The sequence below is a fragment of the Hibiscus syriacus genome, unplaced genomic scaffold (genome assembly GCF_006381635.1).
Source record: "Hibiscus syriacus cultivar Baekdansim isolate YM2019G1 unplaced genomic scaffold, ASM638163v2 tig00110213_pilon, whole genome shotgun sequence".
Lineage (NCBI taxonomy): Eukaryota > Viridiplantae > Streptophyta > Magnoliopsida > Malvales > Malvaceae > Hibiscus > Hibiscus syriacus.
Window position 1 is genome coordinate 419,072 of NW_024062630.1, and position 16,877 is coordinate 435,948.

Below are 16,877 nucleotides of genomic sequence, written 5' to 3' on the forward strand. Positions count from 1 at the left end.
TATTATATTTTTTAATAATAATTTATGAAAATTATATATTTATTTCGGTTATAATATAAAATATTATCGTCAAGATATTCTTAATTATAAATGAAACTATTATATAATCTTTAAAAATATAAATATTATCTTATGTTAAAATTCGTCACAATATAACAATTAAAATTAGACCATCTCATAATAAATAACTCATTTTCAAACATAATTGAATTGAGCCACGATTATAAAGACAAAATACTAAGAGATTTTGTGGAAAACTTTAAAGAAAGTATAAACAGTAAAAAGTGTTAAAATTTCCACGACTTGTGTTTGTAGTGTTTCTTGTCAAGTTGGAATCCAGCTCAATCCGGGATAGAAATAAAACGTGGAAAATACAGGAAAGATACCTGGTAACTTCTTGGAATATGAAGAACCTTAATTATATTCAATTTTATAATTTCAAAAATAATTTAAATTGCTAATTTGAATAACTAATTCATAATAAAATAGTAAAGGACCTTAATTAATAAATTTTAAAAAAAAATTGAAAAGTTTAAGTCAAAACTCACTCTTGATTTAAGTGATCTTATAATAATAAAATTGTTGTTATTAATCAGTGACACATATATGTTACCATTAGAGTAGACAAGTGTTCCCTTAAATTTCTCTAAAGTACAGATGTTCTTCTTAAAACCCAAAGTATTATTTTATTATTATTATATTATTATATATTATATATATATTAGATATATATATATAATATATATATATATATATATATATATTATATAGATCCTGAAATTTATCATGTCCATCTAAATATACAATTCTTATATTATTAACATATATATTTATTCTCAATTTTTTTATAGATCCTTCTATTATTAATCAATCATTATCACTAATATTATAGTATTTCTGATTAAAAACTTCAATGGCCCACGTCTTGGCAGGTTCATGGCAAATCAATGTATGGGTGGATCTTTATTTTGTGTGTGTTTTTATGCCTATAATTTAATCTCAGCAACGCAGATTAAGACAGACGCATCAGTCAAGGCCGACAAATTAACTCAAATTGAATACGTTTTGAAATGAAAAAGAAATGCAGCCATATCATTATAAAACTCTCTACTCCTTCAATTTTTATCTTTTTTTTGGGGGGGGGGGGGTTTAGAAATTGCGATTTCATTGCTGACGGATATATCTTAATGGAGGTTGGTAAGGTATACTGATTTCTAAAAATATTTTTCATTAAACATAATAATATACGAAAATATTTATTTTATATAATATTTAACGTGTTATTAATAGATAAGAAAATTCTTAATATATATTATTTTTTAATTATCTTATTTTATTAGATTTATTTTAGTTAATATATATATATATATATATATTATTTAGAGTGATTTTAAATTAGATATGAATGTGACTGTGCTTCTACCCTTCTTAACAAAATACCAGTGAAATTTGAATTTGAATTTAAAAAAAATTAATTTTCTAAAATTTAATTCAATATGACATTTTAAGAAATATTAATCAGCGAGTTCATTTGGTAGAGAATAAATGTGAATAAATTAGTATTACTTTTTTATGTGCTAAGTACAAACGAATTAAATTGGATGAAAGATGCAACCTTTTGCAACCCTAATAAATGCCTATTAAATCCTTTTTCTTTTCATTTTTTGATACACCCGTTTATTAAGTGTCACGAATTAATCCGTTTTCTACAAATTATTATCTATATTTTTATAGGGAAAACTACAGAATTGGTCATTTTCATTTGAGTTTTATAAACTTATGATCACTAATTTCAAAAAACACAATACATAGTCACTTTTGTTTTAATTTAATTAATATATGGTCACTGAAAAGGGTATAATTTTTATTTTAACCCCTGAACTTTAGATAAAATACTAATTAGGGATTATTTATAAATTCAAAGTAATTTAGGGACAAAGTTATAATTTACCTTTTTTATTACTTTTCTTCTTCCCCTATCTTCTCCAGTTGCGCCGCCGCACCCCTTTCTTGCTGTTCATCTTCTTCGTTTAAACGACCAACTTTTGCTTTGGTTTTATATTAGACTAGTTTTCACTATAAGTCAGATTGTTGCATCAGTAGCTGTTCTAGCAGTTTCCAGGAATGAGAAGCCACAAGCTCCATTGTCCACTTGGATTGTGGGTTACGCTGCAGGGTGTGCTGCTTGTATTCCCATCCTTTTCCACCATGTTTTCTTCCGTATCCTACGTAAGCGTTTACTTACTTGATTGACATTTTCAATGCTAAAATCCTTAGTACTTGATGTTTCGTAATTAGCTAGCTTGAGCTTTAAGATGTTTCTCGGTGTTCTACTGTTCTTGGTGTGGAATCATTTCTTGAATTATATATCTTCGTTCCTTTGCCTTTTGTTGAGAGGTTTGAAAATTTTGCCATTGCCATTATAACATGGCAGGCTTAGCAGATTGCTGGAGCAATTTAAATGGATGCTAAAAGCTTATTTTTTTGTCTTGTTTATTGTCATTTTTTTTTTGGCTATTTGGAGGTTACTCATCCCCAGCTTCAAATTTGCACAGGAGTCGACACTTGCCTGTATAAGTATTATACTACTTGTTGGCTTTTCTGTCCAGAAACAAACTGATTGTCTGATTTCATTGTTGGTTATTCATAGAAAAAAATATATATATTATATATATATATTATCGAAAACAATCATCATTTAAACGAAGAAGATGAACAGCAAGAAAGGAGTGTGCGGCGGCGCAACTGGGGAAGCTAGGGGAAGAAGAAAAGTATATCAAAAAAGGGTAAATTAGAACTCTGTCCCTAAATTACTTTGAATTTATAAAATGGTCCCTAATTAGTATTTATCTAAAGTTTAGAAATTAAAGTAAAAATTATACCATTTTACTAACGTGACACATCATCAAACTAACGAGAGTAAACATTTCAGTTGTAACATCTTAATTAAAATAAAAAGAAAGTGATTATGTATTGTGTTTTTGAATCCGATAACTATAAGTTTATAAAACTCAAATGAAAGTAACAAACTTTATAATTTACCCTATTTTATATTATGTTCAAGTTTGGATTAAGTACGCATCATGCATTAATTGTACCAATTAATTATTAAGATATTTATTTTAAAAATAATAATATTATTGTAATAATATTTAGTCTATAATATATTTATATAACGCTTAGGTGAAATAAAATCTGTTACTTGAATGTTAAATATAAAGTTTTATTTTTATATAATTATTTTTTATTTCATCTATGTTTATTTATTTGTTTTAAAAAAAAAGATTATATAAAATATTTTCATTCATTCACATTTTATGCGTGATAAAATCTAATAATTTTAATATTAAAAATCTCTAAAAAAAAACGTCAGTAAGATTCACTATTTTTTGGACATAGCTAGTTATTGTAAGAGATTCGTTAAAGTGTCATCTATAATAGTTATTCCATTAACTAACTCCACAAATGTTTAGTTACCCATCACACAACGATTTAGGTTGTGTCTTGATGCAATAAAGAAATAACTTATGAATCTCGACAGTTAAAGCCATAAGTTAAACTATTCAATTCGCGACATTAATTAGCTGTGATAATATTTTTTTTAAGACTTGAAGACACTATCTCTATGGTGAGAAATATCACGTGTTTAAAATCATAAAAATCTTAAATATCTGATGACTCAAAGAAAATTGAATCTTTATTAGAGGCACTGGATAAAGTTTTTGAAGGATTACGATTCAGTAATCGAAGCACTAAGTCATAAATTCTTGAATGATAATATGTAAACTTTACCTCTACGTATTTCATCATATATTTTATCTTATAAATAAATCGAAAATCCTTTGTTTCTAGTTTTGAGAGCTATGAATGTTCATCTCCATGTACAGAGGAATGCAAGCCTTTTAGCTGGAATTTGAGTTTAGTCTACCTTCATTTTAATAATTAAAGAACTTCAACCCTTCAATACTAAGTTAAAAGTCATCTTTGGTTGGATGAGTAATGATTCTGAATTTGCATTCTTTATTAATTTTGATGGAATTCTTTATTTTATAAATCGAGTCTATGTATCTGATAATTTTAAATTAAAGTATGATATTCTACGTGAAGCTCATTATAGGTATACCCTGAAAAAGTTAAGATGTATTGAGATATTCGTGAACTTTATTGGTGGCTTGGAATAAAACAAGCCATCGTCAAATTCATTTCATATGTTTTTTATGTTTAAGAGTTGAAACAAAATATCGAGTTTCTTCGAATTACTCCATCTGATAGAGCTACCTCAATTGAAAATGAGAATGATAACGATGTAATTTATGATCGAGCGATCGTTATCTCTGAGAAAGAATACTTTGTTTGAGTGATCATCGAATGTTCACCGAATATGCTCATTTCATTCTAATTCAGATTAACTTCATTTTTAAAAAGTTTATAGATCTTATATTCGGGGGATAGTGATACTTCAAGAGATTTAGTCGCTGTTATATGATTGTCATAACTGTTTTTAGGGTGGAACAATTAAATATTATTTTAAAAACAGTTCGAACTTTAATTTTGGAAAATGGGTGATTTGAATTAAATTGGATAAATTGAATAGAGTCGCCATCGACCTTTGAGTTAGGTATGTCGAATACCTAAAAACGTCTTTTAAAAACAATTTAAGAAAAATCTTTTTTTAAGACAAAAGTTGGTCTGCGTTTACCAAAGATTCGATTAAAACGGGTTGGGAGTTGATTACACGTGGGAAGGAATTAACACCCCCACAACGCCCAAAATTGGTACTGTTTCGCTACACGTTGTCGTAATGGTAGAAATCCTAAATCAAATATCAAGTTAAAATATGATCAATTTATTAAATATTGATTAACTTGCTTCAAATTAATTAATTAAAGAAATTATTTTACTCGAATAATAGATCTAACAAAAAACATGAACTTAAAGGATTAAATGGTAAAAAACAGAAACTTTAAAAGGCTAAAAGAGCTAAAACAGAATTTAAAGGACATAAATAGCAAAACAGAAACTTAAGTGACTTAAATAAACGAAACTTAGTTTGGTTGATTCTGCTGTATAGGCAGAGAAAATGTTTTACATGTGCTTTTTTTGTAGTTAAGCTTGTTTTTGTCTATGAGAGCAGGCATCTTGAGACTTCTTTCTAATGACGTTGCAGTATTAATAGATGCCTTAGCTATTTGTTTGTAGTATTGTTTGTTTTAATTATTATTATTATAGTGTTTGAGCATGGTTGTGGTAGTTGTTTGGTAGGATTTGAGTTATAGAAATACAGGTTTTGCCTAGCATGATAACAAGAATAGGGTTCAACGAGTGGAGTGAAAGGAATTTAAGATTAAGTGAATGGTAGGATGGATATTCTATCAAGTAACTGTTTTCCTCTCTGCTACCAAGACTTCCAAGAGAATTTCTTTATTGTATTTATTAAATTCTCTGTTTGGGAGTGAATGGAATGGCCTGTTCGTTGTAAATGATTTGTTCTGGAGAATATGATCTAACAGGTTGAGTAAATTCCATGGTTAGATGAACTAATTGTTTGATACATTTGTTTGCCGCATGATGGATTTAAAGATTATGAAGGATATTAAAAAGAGAAGTTCTCATTGCCAGGTTTGTACTAAAGATGTGTTCTAAATGTTATTCAGTTTAGAATGTGCCGTGTTCTTTATTTATATGCCGACTTTACATTTAATTATATTAAGATTGTTGAATAGATTGCACATTTGTTCAATATTTTGAAGAATGCCAATGCGTTGGATTGCTAATATTTTGATCTTATTGAGCTTGAGTATCTACTTTTTTTGTCTATAAAGGGCCTGTAAGGGCATAAAAAGCAGCTACAATTACAATTTAGTGGAATGCATGCTTTGTACAACAATGGTGGTTGAATGCTTGATTTTTAATTAATTCTAGGTTCTCCTGTTTTCTGCTGCTACTTTTGAATTCAGTTTAGAATGTGCCGTGTTCTTTATTTATATGCCGACTTTACATTTAATTATATTAAGATTGTTGAATAGATTGCACATTTGTTCAATATTTTGAAGAATGCCAATGCGTTGGAATTGCTAATATTTTGATCTTATTGAGCTTGAGTATCTACTTTTTTTTGTCTATAAAGGGCCTGTAAGGGCAATAAAGCAGCTACAATTACAATTTAGTGGAATGCATGCCTTTGTACAACAATGGTTGGTTGAATGCTTGATTTTTAATTAATTTCTAGGTTCTCCTGTTTTCTGCTGCTACTTTTGATTTTCATCTGATTGGCGTTCATTTCGTATGTGACGTTGGATGCAGGTTCCTGCTGGAGAGATGAGGAGGGCTTCAAAGCCGCCCTCAGCTCAGCTGGTTTACTGTAAAACCAACCTTTTTTTAGAAGCCAAGTGGGAGGATTTTGATGGTTAACTTTACAGAGAGAATAGATAGGCCGGCCGTGAATTGCTCCCCTAAAATATGTTTAGAGCAGAAAAACAAAGGATTTCATCTTTATTATTGCTTCATTCACCATCTCTCTTTCAACTTTTTATTGCTTCATGTTTTATATATTGTTGATAATATTATCTGTTTATATATCACATCAATAAATAGTTTAAAATTATAAAAATATTATATAAACTTCAAACACCTTTAAAAAACAAAAAAATGGTATGGAATATACAACAACAAACGAGTTTAGGGTTATTTTATTGTTTTCTTTCCACAAGCCTCAACCTCTTCATGTCAAAAACACTTGAGCCTATCTTAGTATATCATGATTTAAACAATTCATCATATTTGACTTTTATATATATATATATATATATATATATATATATATTAATATATATAATCTAATGAAATATGGATTGCACGTCTCAAGTAGTGCCCTTCCACCCCTAAATCCTATATATATGTGTCGTTTCCTCAAGAAAATACAGAAATTAAAATGGCAACAAAGGTGGTGATGATGATGTTAATCGCGGCCTCGTTTCTGATGGGATGCGCAGTAGCCACGGGGGTTCCTGCTCTCCAGCTTATACATCTGGGAGGCAAAGTCATGTGCCACGACTGCACCAAAAGCTATGCAGAATGGACTCGAGGCACCCATCCCATTCAAGGTTCTTTCCTTTCCTCCATTAACATTACACTTTTCATTATATTCTCTCTCATTTTACATCATTTCATCTATTAGCATATTTATTTTTTTAGTAAATAATAATGCATTTTCCTCCTAAATTTTGAAATGAATGATTGGCAGGTGGCAAAGTATCGACGAAGAAGGGAACTTCAATATGGTTGTCAACAAATAGTTAATGGCAAAGAATTGCAACCCCAATCATGCTTTATTAGGCTGTGTCTTCCCACATGCTACTTGCAACATTCCCACCAACTTCGCCGGAGGACTTACCGGCGTCAATCTTCCAAACCGGCCTACCGTTTTATATCGCGATTTGGTTCAATATCAACTCGGTACTTTCTTCTACACTACTCAACGGTGTGCTAAGCCAGCTGCCGGCGACAACCATGATTCCACTGGTTGCCTTGCAAAATAATTATAATGTCTTTTCGGGGAGATATAAATTTTCCATTTTGATCAATTTCCTTCTTTTGTTGTTTCCAGACTTTTTAATTAATAAGTGGTATTTTGGTTGAGAGAGTCAAATTCATTATTGTAATGTGATTCATTTAAAGTTTTTATTATATTCGAGTATATTTTAGTTTTCTTATTTATAATTATATTCGATTTGAAAATTTAAATGTTAGGATTATTATTAATATTATAAAGATTTAATGATAAAATTAACCTCCGACATTTATATAAGTAATCGTTTTGATTTTTTAGCATTTTAATTTTAACGTTAATATTCCATATTAGGTGAAAAATATCAATTGACTAACGGTCAACACACATTGATATTTTCACGTATGTTTAATTGCTAATATATCACATGCCACGTCACCTAAAGTGATGATATGATATGTGTTGCATCATAAAAAATATGAATATTTAAGATGTTCGGATCACACAATGATTTTAAGAAAATACACAGATTACCCAATGATTTTTCTTAAAGTATTCTTATGATTTTTAATAGTCTGAGTTGATTACAAGGTAGTATCTATTTATAGAATCTTTTAGTCTATTCATAATGCACATATGCTTTACAGATACAGTTGCTCAAATTCAAAATTTTCAGAAAGAATAACATTTACTTTTACTATTAAATTAGTCGAATAAGTTTGAATTCATCTTACGTTATATTTGTTTTAAATGTCGGTACATATGATTCAACAAAGTAAAAGATGATCAAATTCAAAAATTTTAGAAAGAATAACATTTACTTTTACTATTAAATTAATCGAATAAGTTTGAATTCATCTTACGTTATATTTGTATTAAATGTCGGTACATATGATTCAACAAAGTAAAAGATGAAAACAAAAGAGTATCGAAGTTGTGTGTTCCATGGAACAAAAGAATGCTGCTGCTGCTGGTGTCACCCAGAACATGGTATCATATTCAGATCAGGGGAAAAAGGTAAAAGAAAGAAATTAAGAAAATATACAATTTTATTTTCACTTTTTAAATACCAATCTCTATTAAAATGTGTGATCCACTCCCCTTTTCATTCTCGTGTTATTTCCTGTTCACTTTTAAACATGGCATCTTTTTCACTCATGATCTACTCCCCTCTTCAAGTATCATAGATTATTATTATTAAACTTGATTATAAAATTTTACACCATAATGAAGATTCAAAATACGGAGGAAAAAAAACAGTGGGCCTACAAGGCCTTAACAACCACATACTAACAGGCTTGGACCACACTCCTTTAAAATCAAGCGAGGGCTACATTGTAAACTTGGAACTCAAATAGGGCTAAAATCGACAATACGAATGACCTTTCCAACTTTGTATTATTTACGGATCCTGCCATTTGCCTCCTCCTCTGAACAAAACCCCATCTCATTTTACTCTCTCTAGCTGGTCGGTTTAACCTCCCAACGACAACCCCAAAAAAAAAAACGCTCAAAAATTTCAGTTTCTCTTCTAAATTGGCGAAGACTAAATCGAAAAACATAAACCTCTTCGAATCCGATCTTCAACTTCTCACTCAAAATCAATCTTTCATGGCTTTTATCTGAGCATATTTGGTAAAATCCTTCACTCCATTGCTGCTTAATTTCTCTAATTTTCTGGTTTTTATTTGATTTTTTTAAAATTTTAATTATTTTTTCTCTAGCAGAATTTAAGTGAATTTTGAGAGTGAAGTGAGTGAGGCATGAAGCGGGAGTTGGATTACGGATTGGAGGTTTCACTCCTTCCAACTCGGGACTCAGTGATTCAGATTCAAACTCAGGACAGTTCTGCTATTAGTTGTAAAAGAGTTAAAGGTACTCAAGTGAATGGTTACATTGTTTACACTCGAGTTAAAAAGTCAAGAATTAATGGCCGTGATGATTTTTCGGAGAACTTGGGAAACATAAAGCTCAAGGACTTTAATAAGCCGATGAATTGTGTTAAAGAGTGTTTAATTGATGATGATCAGAAGAATAGATCTTTGAAAGAAGCAAGCGAGGTGAAGAGTAATGTAATCGAAGGTGTGATTGGAGTTGGACCGGGAAAGGAAAATGTAGTCGGAGATAATGTTGTTGGTAAGGGCTTAGTTGATCGAGATTTTGTTGAAGGGGGTCCACTTGTAGATGCTTTGATTGAAGAGAGCCGTATTATTGGAGAAAATGCTATTGTAGGTAACCTTGTAGTTCAGAAAATTGGAAGTGATGGTAGGCCTGTTGTTCAATCTAGGCTTTCTAACGTGCCTGGTAGTAATTTGGGAATGGTTTTGTCTAAAGAGGAGTCAATGAAGGAGCTTAAGAAATGTCGGGTTGACAAAGGAGGTTACGAAGGATCTTCAATGCAGATTGTTGACAATACTGATAATGATGATTTACTCTTGAAGACCCTGAAGCGGCCGAAACGATCATTATTGAAACCAAAGATTGAAGCAATAGACAGTTTGCAGTGCCAACAGCAGACTGTTGAAACTGTGTTAGTATCAAATTTTGGTGGAGATGAAGCAACCGAAGATAGTGGCTTCACGACTTCAAGGAATGATTTGGAGTTTAAAATGTCAAAAAAAATTGCTCTTAATAGGTGTCCAGTGACAGTTAAAGAGCTCTTTGACACCGGTTTGCTTGATGGGGTTCCAGTAGTTTACATGGGTACAATTAGTAGTAAGGTGGCTCTTTGCTTCCAAAGTTATTTTTATTTTTGAATATGTGTTTTCTTTCTTTGTTCTTTTACTGTGAAATCTAAATGTGGTGAATAATTTAAGGCATATATAGTTGTATGTTAATTTCAGACAGCTGGTCTTCGGGGCATCATTACAGATGGAGGAATTTTGTGTTCATGTTCCTTGTGCAAGGGATGCAGAGTAAGGAGTTCCTTCCCTAAGTTGCAGTGTTGGACATGTAACTCCATGAAGTTATAATTGCTGTTATTGAACTTCTTGCTGCCACTTTGTTTCTCAATGTAGGTTGTTCCACCTTCCCAATTCGAGATTCATGCTTGTAAACAATACAAACGTGCATCACAGTATATCTGCTTTGAAAATGGGAAGAGCCTGCTTGATGTGTTGAGGGCATGCAGGAGAAGACCACTGCACATGTTAGAAGCAACAATTCAAAATATCCTTAGCGCATTACCTGAGCAAAAATATTTCACTTGTAGAAGATGCAAGGGTGGCTACTTTTTCTTGTTAATTCATTAGTATTGACAGAGGCAAGTGACAAAAATGATTTTGATTGTATTGGGATCTTATTCTTTTTCCGTTTTCTTGTTTCCAGGTTCCTTTCCTGTTATACATGTTGGCCAAATTGGGCCACTCTGCAATTCATGTGTAGAGTCAAAGAAAGCTCAGTGCAGCTCCAAGAGTGCACCCAGTGCACGAGCTAGGTATACTTTCACATAAGCATTACTTGTAAAAAAATAGTAATTGATGTCTCTTCTGCAATAGAGTTTGGTAGGGATCATCTTGATGTTCGTCATTTGTTGAATTTTCTTTTAGCTTGGCAACTGCACTGTTTTGTGTCTGAATTTGTAGTTTTATGACTGGGTTATCTACACCGTTTGCAATTTGCACCATCTCTCCGTGGTACCCTAGCATTTATTACAATTAATTATCATGTAATGTATTACCCCTTGATGGTGTTAGATCGAAACCTGTGATTCTGTCTATGGTATTGATTAGGTTTTCAATGTCCATTCAGCTGTAACTGATCGGTGCATGGTAAAAAATAGACATGTTAAATTTACTTGATTGATATTATTCAGCAAACACACTCCACATAGATTCATTTTATTCAGTTTTCTGTTGTAGCATATATAACTGAATTACGATATGAAATTAAACATGACAACGTTGTAAGGAAATGCTTGTTTGATGTTTGTTTATAGTTTTCACTGAGTTTCTGGTATTTGCCCAGATACATGCCTTATTTTATATGTGCTATTTTTGTGTTATTTCAGATCACAAGAACCCGTTTTGATGTCACAGTCCTTTGGAAGTGTGCCATTGACTATCTTTCCACAAAATAGAAGACAATGGAAGAAAACAAGCAAGTTAGTATCTCTTAATTATCTTCTTCCTTTTTTTTTGGTGCCATCTTTTTTGCTATGAGATGAGATGAATTACTGATATTTGTTTCTCGTTCCTCTATCTACGTTGTTTCAGGTCATCAGAGCTTGATTTGACTTCAAGTTCACCAGAGTGTTCTTCTTCATTATCGACTTCTTCAAAAAATAGAAGTCCATGGAAGACATCAAGAAAGTTGGTGATTCATTATGTCTTACTACTGTTGTTTACTGTTGCCTAATTCTGTCTTTAACCCCATTTCCCCCCCATTCATGGGAATAAAAATAATCTAATGTGAAGATCTATGATGGTGCTGGTTGCTAGTTTAAACTTCAAATAGTGTTCCTTTTTTTAGGTTGTAGTTGGTAGATCATGCTACCTTTGTTGTATCCAGGTTAACAAAACCAGGGTTATTCACAAAGTCCTTGAAGAGTGCTTCAGTTGAATCAGTTCATATTCCCTCACAAGATAAGGGTCAAAGGAAAATAAAAAAGAAGTCAGTTTCCTTTGTTTTATCCTTTTGCTTTTTTAATTTTATCATGGTATATGTTTCTGACTTCTGTTTTACTTTGTATTCCTGCTACTGCTAAGTTTTATGACACATGGAACTGTTTCACTGAAGCTTTTCCTCAAAGTCTTTGCTAATTTCTTCATGCTTATTTCCTTTTCCTTCTTGTGCTTTTATTTGAATTTCTTAGGTCAGTGAACCTGGTTTTGACGCCAAAGACCTTCAAAGGTGCCTCATCGCCAAGTTATTCACCCAATGGAAGTCAATGGAAGATGACAACAAAGTTGGTACCCTTTTAATATATTTCTAGACTAAGCATTTTCTTTTCCTCTCTTAATATAAACTCTTTTTCTTCTTGGATTTTTGAATATTTTTTAGAGATCAGCGATTGCATAAGTTGATATTTGAGGAAAATGGACTGCCTGATGGAACTGAAGTTGCATACTATGCCCGTGGACAGGTATTTGAGATAAAAGTAATCTCTTTTGTTCCTTGGTACCTGAGTGGTGCATAAAGTGTGATTAGTTTTAATGGGCAGAGATTGCTTGAGGGCTACAAAAAGGGCTGCGGGATAATTTGTCGTTGTTGCAATTGTGAGGTATTGTGCTCTTAATGCTTGAGCTTCAGAATTTCAAATTTTTTGTGTGCATCTGTTTAGGATGTTTCCATTTATCGTGCAGGTTAGCCCCTCACAATTTGAAGCTCATGCTGGTTGGGCTTCTCGTAGAAAACCGTATGTTTTTGTATCATATGCCTTTGAGCTTCTTTCCTATGTTTCTTTTCTTTGTTAGGTATATGTTGATTATATTTTTGCTTTTTGGCAGCTATGCATACATTTACACATCTAATGGGGTGTCTCTCCATGAATTGGCAATATCTCTCTCAAAAGGTCGACATTATTCTGCCGAGGATAATGATGATGCATGCTTCATTTGTGCAGATGGTGGGAATCTTTTGCTTTGTGATGGATGTCCAAGGGCCTTCCATAAAGGTTCAATTGTAAATATTTAGAATTTCTTTTCACTTTGAATCAGAAATGCTGGGATGCATTGTTTGATCTTGTTTTCTTGGTTACGAAGCTTTATTTCGTGGGTGTGTGTATGTTCTCCCCCCAACCCCTGTGCTGGGCCTGTAAAATTTGTTTTGGTTACTGTAGCTTTACTCAGCCAATGGCATTGCATATTAGCCTAGATTTTTTGATCTACCAGTCTCTCTGTCACGCTATTATGTGTATTTACTGGCATTTTTTTATATTTATTTTTCCTGGACTTTTATTTTTAATTTTAAGAAATTCAAAACTTGGTTTCAGGTGTATTTTTCCATTTTTCTACTTACTGAGATTCAGTCTCGTGTTTCTTAATCTTGAACGTAGATGGTTGTGCTTGTTCTGAATTACCTGATTGATATTGAGTAGTTTTATTGATCTACGCAGAATGTACACCTCTACCAACAGTTCATGGTCGCTGGTACTGCAAATATTGCCAGAATATGTTTGTGAGAGAAAAGTGTGTGGAGCATAATGCAAATGCTGTTGCTGCTGGAAGGATTTTAGGAGTTGATGCTATAGAGCAAATAACCAGCAAATGCATACGTATTGTAAAAAACATTGAGGCAGAGCTTAGTGGGTGCGCTTTATGCAGGTGAGGAGGCCACACTAAGATGAATCTGATTGAAGCTTCTAGTTCTTGAAGATTATTCTTATCCAGTGTTCACTGTGATATTTCTATAAATTTCTTTAGTTTTGTACTCGATACCCTTTGATTTGGCTTGTATTGTTCTCTTTGATTTATGTTATATAGGGCATGTGATTTTAGCAAATCAGGATTTGGTCCTCGGACAGTTTTACTGTGTGATCAGGTAAAATGTTAGTTTTTCATTTCATCCTGTTTTGTACATCGGTTTCTTCTCTGCTGAACTTGTTTCTCTTTTGATTCTGTGTCCACTGATTTGCACATCCTTTCCTTTTTTCTTATTTTTTTTTTAATCATTGTGGATCAGTGTGAGAAAGAATATCATATTGGCTGTTTGAGAACTCATAAAATGGCCGATCTACGGGTATGTATGTATTATTTTTGTTGTTGTTCCTTTACATATTCCATATGGATCTCTTTGTTTCTGTCTATCGGTTACATTATTCTGTTAATGGATGAAGATACTGAGGTCAGTTGGTTCAACAGGAAATACCAAGAGGGAAGTGGTTTTGCACCTCTGATTGCAGTAGGATCCATTCTACACTGCAGAAGTTGCTTATTTGTGGGTCGGAAAAGCTTCCAGACTCTTTTCTGGATGTTATAAAGAAGAAGCATTTAGAAAAGGGTTTAGGTGCTGGAATCAATATTGACGTGAGATGGAGATTGCTTAGTGGCAAATTTGCTTCCCCTGAAACTAAATTGTTGCTTTCTCAAGCTGTTGGCATCTTCCATGTAAGTTTTGTTCATGTTTTGTTTAGATGTTTTACTTTTTGACCAATTGTTGTTTTCATTGTTGATGAGTGGTGTGAACATGCAATGGTTCTGTATTTTCTTTGCATTTGTTATATTCTTATTTCAAGTACTTATTTGGAAAGTATGCTTTCCGGATTGAATGTGTTGCATTGAAGCATCAATAGCACTGTAACTATCCTTTATGCTTCTTGCCCTCATTCTTTCCTCTTTCTCTTTCTTTTAGTTCCCCCCCTTCTTCTGTTACAGTGGGACAGGGAAGGCAAAATATTGAGTTTATCTAGTTGATATTATCTCTTAATTTCCTAGATTTTTCTCATCCTTAAGATTAGCTATTTATTTTGTTGTTCTATTATCGCTAGAATTTGGAGGCATCGAACTGTTACCTGGCTTTTAGCATTTTCTTCATGGTGGAGCTTGTAACACATTAATGGTATACATATGACAAGAAACTGATTATTTACTTCATAAGTGCATTTATGCCAAAACGTTCGATAAATGGATGCATTTTTTTCCTCCGGCAAAAGATCAAAATGACTTATTGCTGCTTGGCTAATTGCAGCTGTGATTTGCATGTTTTATTTCAAACTATGATTTTCTAGTCCAATATAGCTCTGCACTTGTGGAACTCTATTTTCATATGCAACTAAGTCATAGGCTGTAATCTATTTCTCCAATATATTTCACTGAAATTTTGTTGATATTTTCCCTTTATTTATTTCTTCTCCAGGAATGCTTCAACCCTATAGTTGATGCAACAACTGGGCGGGACCTTATACCATGCATGGTTTATGGGTAAGCATGAGTACCTATTTTGTGCTTGACAAAATCTGGTTGCATATGGACATGAGTGGACTATTCATTATTTTGACAAAGTTGATCCTTCCGCCTTTTCCTCTCTCAGAAGGAATGTAAAGGGCCAAGAATATGGGGGAATATACTGTGCAGTATTGACAATCAAGTAAGTCTCATTTGCACAACATTTAAAGCTTAAAATGCTTGTGTTATTTGAGTAATGACAATATTCATTTTTCGCTAATGCTGCAGCTCATTCGTTGTATCTGCTGGAATAATTCGAGTTTTTGGGCAAGAAGTTGCAGAACTCCCTTTAGTTGCTACAAGCATTGCTAACCGAGGGAAGGTGAGGCTAATGGTCCCGACCTTTTTCTTTACAACTTTTGCCTGCAATACCCGCTGTTTTTACACGGCTCTAGTCAACTGGATTTCCTGTTGTATTTCAATTGTCTGCCGATTTCTCTTCTCTTCTCCCTCTCTAATATGAATTGTTGCCTGCCTGACCGAATAATCTGAAGAATATCCTTCTTGCTGATTCCTTCGGAGTTGATTTTCCTACCCTTGTCATTGAAGGAAATTATTATTTTGAGTTCATAATATATATACCTCGATGAATCTTTGATTCAGTGTAGTTAAATTACCTTGTAGGGCTACTTCCAGTTATTGTTCACTTGTATTGAGAAGCTGCTCGCACTCTTGAACGTCAAAAACATTTTGCTTCCGGCTGCCGAAGAAGCAGAATCAATCTGGATAGATAAATTTGGCTTCAAGAAATTAGGACTGGACCAGGTTTGTCGATACATCATAATTTGTGTGTATATCGTGTTGTCCAACTTAATTGCCATGTTTTCTGAAACGTCTTTCTCTTGCTTCAGCTTAGGGAATATAAAAGATCCTGCTGCCAGATGGTTATTTTCCAAGGAACTTCAATGCTACAAAAAGAAGTTCCTCCCTTTCAAGATATTATTAATATGGAGCCGGTAGAGTTGTATAACAGAGCGGCGTAAGGGAGAGCTATGTTTTGAAGCCGAATGAGGTGCATCTATGCATTTCCTTTTTATTTGATTCGTGAGTGGACATAGATATAGATGTACATAAATGTGTTGTTCTCTGCCAGTTCAAGGTCAAAGATCAAGAAGTGAGCTCCATTTGTGAAGAACTGGAAGGAGTTCCAATGTGAAATGCTGTTAAAATTTTCTTGTCCGCTATTAAAGAAAACAGCCTGGGACAAAACTTGAATTTGATTGAATAGTTAATAGATATCAGCGGTTATTACGTTCGTATCTGATTTCTCGGATAATTTTAGTAAGTCCATTAGGGCTACAGTTCCTTGTTTCGCTTAGTACATATCTACCAACTCGAGGTGGATGATGGCGATAGAGACATAGGACTTGCATGTTTATCGTGTTAGTCCGCTTCATGGTGGCTAGTCTTGCTTTTGTATCAAGTCTTTCGAGGTTTGCTAGTTTTGATAGTGTACCCATATACATGGAACTTGCTGTGTAATTACC

At 32.8% G+C, this 16,877-nt stretch overlaps 2 protein-coding genes across 4 annotated transcripts; both read left to right on the plus strand.

Moving 5' to 3' along the window:
• The first annotated feature begins 6,931 nt into the window (after positions 1–6,931).
• Positions 6,932–7,538, plus strand: LOC120113655. Its single transcript, XM_039134734.1, has 2 exons — positions 6,932–7,103; positions 7,336–7,538. Exons 1-2 carry the CDS (start codon positions 6,932–6,934, stop codon positions 7,536–7,538), a joined length of 375 nt encoding a protein of 124 aa, XP_038990665.1.
• Positions 7,539–8,980: 1,442 nt separating this feature from the next.
• Positions 8,981–16,852, plus strand: LOC120113778. 3 transcript variants are annotated; one of them, XM_039134827.1, is made up of 24 exons: positions 8,981–9,142; positions 9,235–9,772; positions 9,884–10,227; positions 10,351–10,422; positions 10,525–10,729; positions 10,835–10,943; positions 11,517–11,609; positions 11,722–11,817; positions 12,017–12,118; positions 12,321–12,413; positions 12,509–12,590; positions 12,669–12,728; positions 12,811–12,863; positions 12,955–13,121; positions 13,563–13,770; positions 13,930–13,987; positions 14,129–14,185; positions 14,308–14,553; positions 15,302–15,366; positions 15,476–15,532; positions 15,619–15,712; positions 16,015–16,155; positions 16,242–16,402; positions 16,484–16,852. In XM_039134827.1, the coding sequence occupies exons 2-23, from the start codon at positions 9,271–9,273 to the stop codon at positions 16,371–16,373; spliced, it is 3,036 nt and encodes a 1,011-aa protein (XP_038990758.1). In that variant the 5' UTR covers positions 8,981–9,142; positions 9,235–9,270; the 3' UTR covers positions 16,374–16,402; positions 16,484–16,852. The 3 variants fall into 3 exon arrangements, with proteins under 3 accessions (XP_038990758.1, XP_038990756.1, XP_038990757.1); XM_039134825.1 differs by having other exon boundaries at positions 9,235–10,227; XM_039134826.1 differs by having other exon boundaries at positions 9,256–10,227.
• The last annotated feature ends 25 nt before the right edge of the window (positions 16,853–16,877 follow it).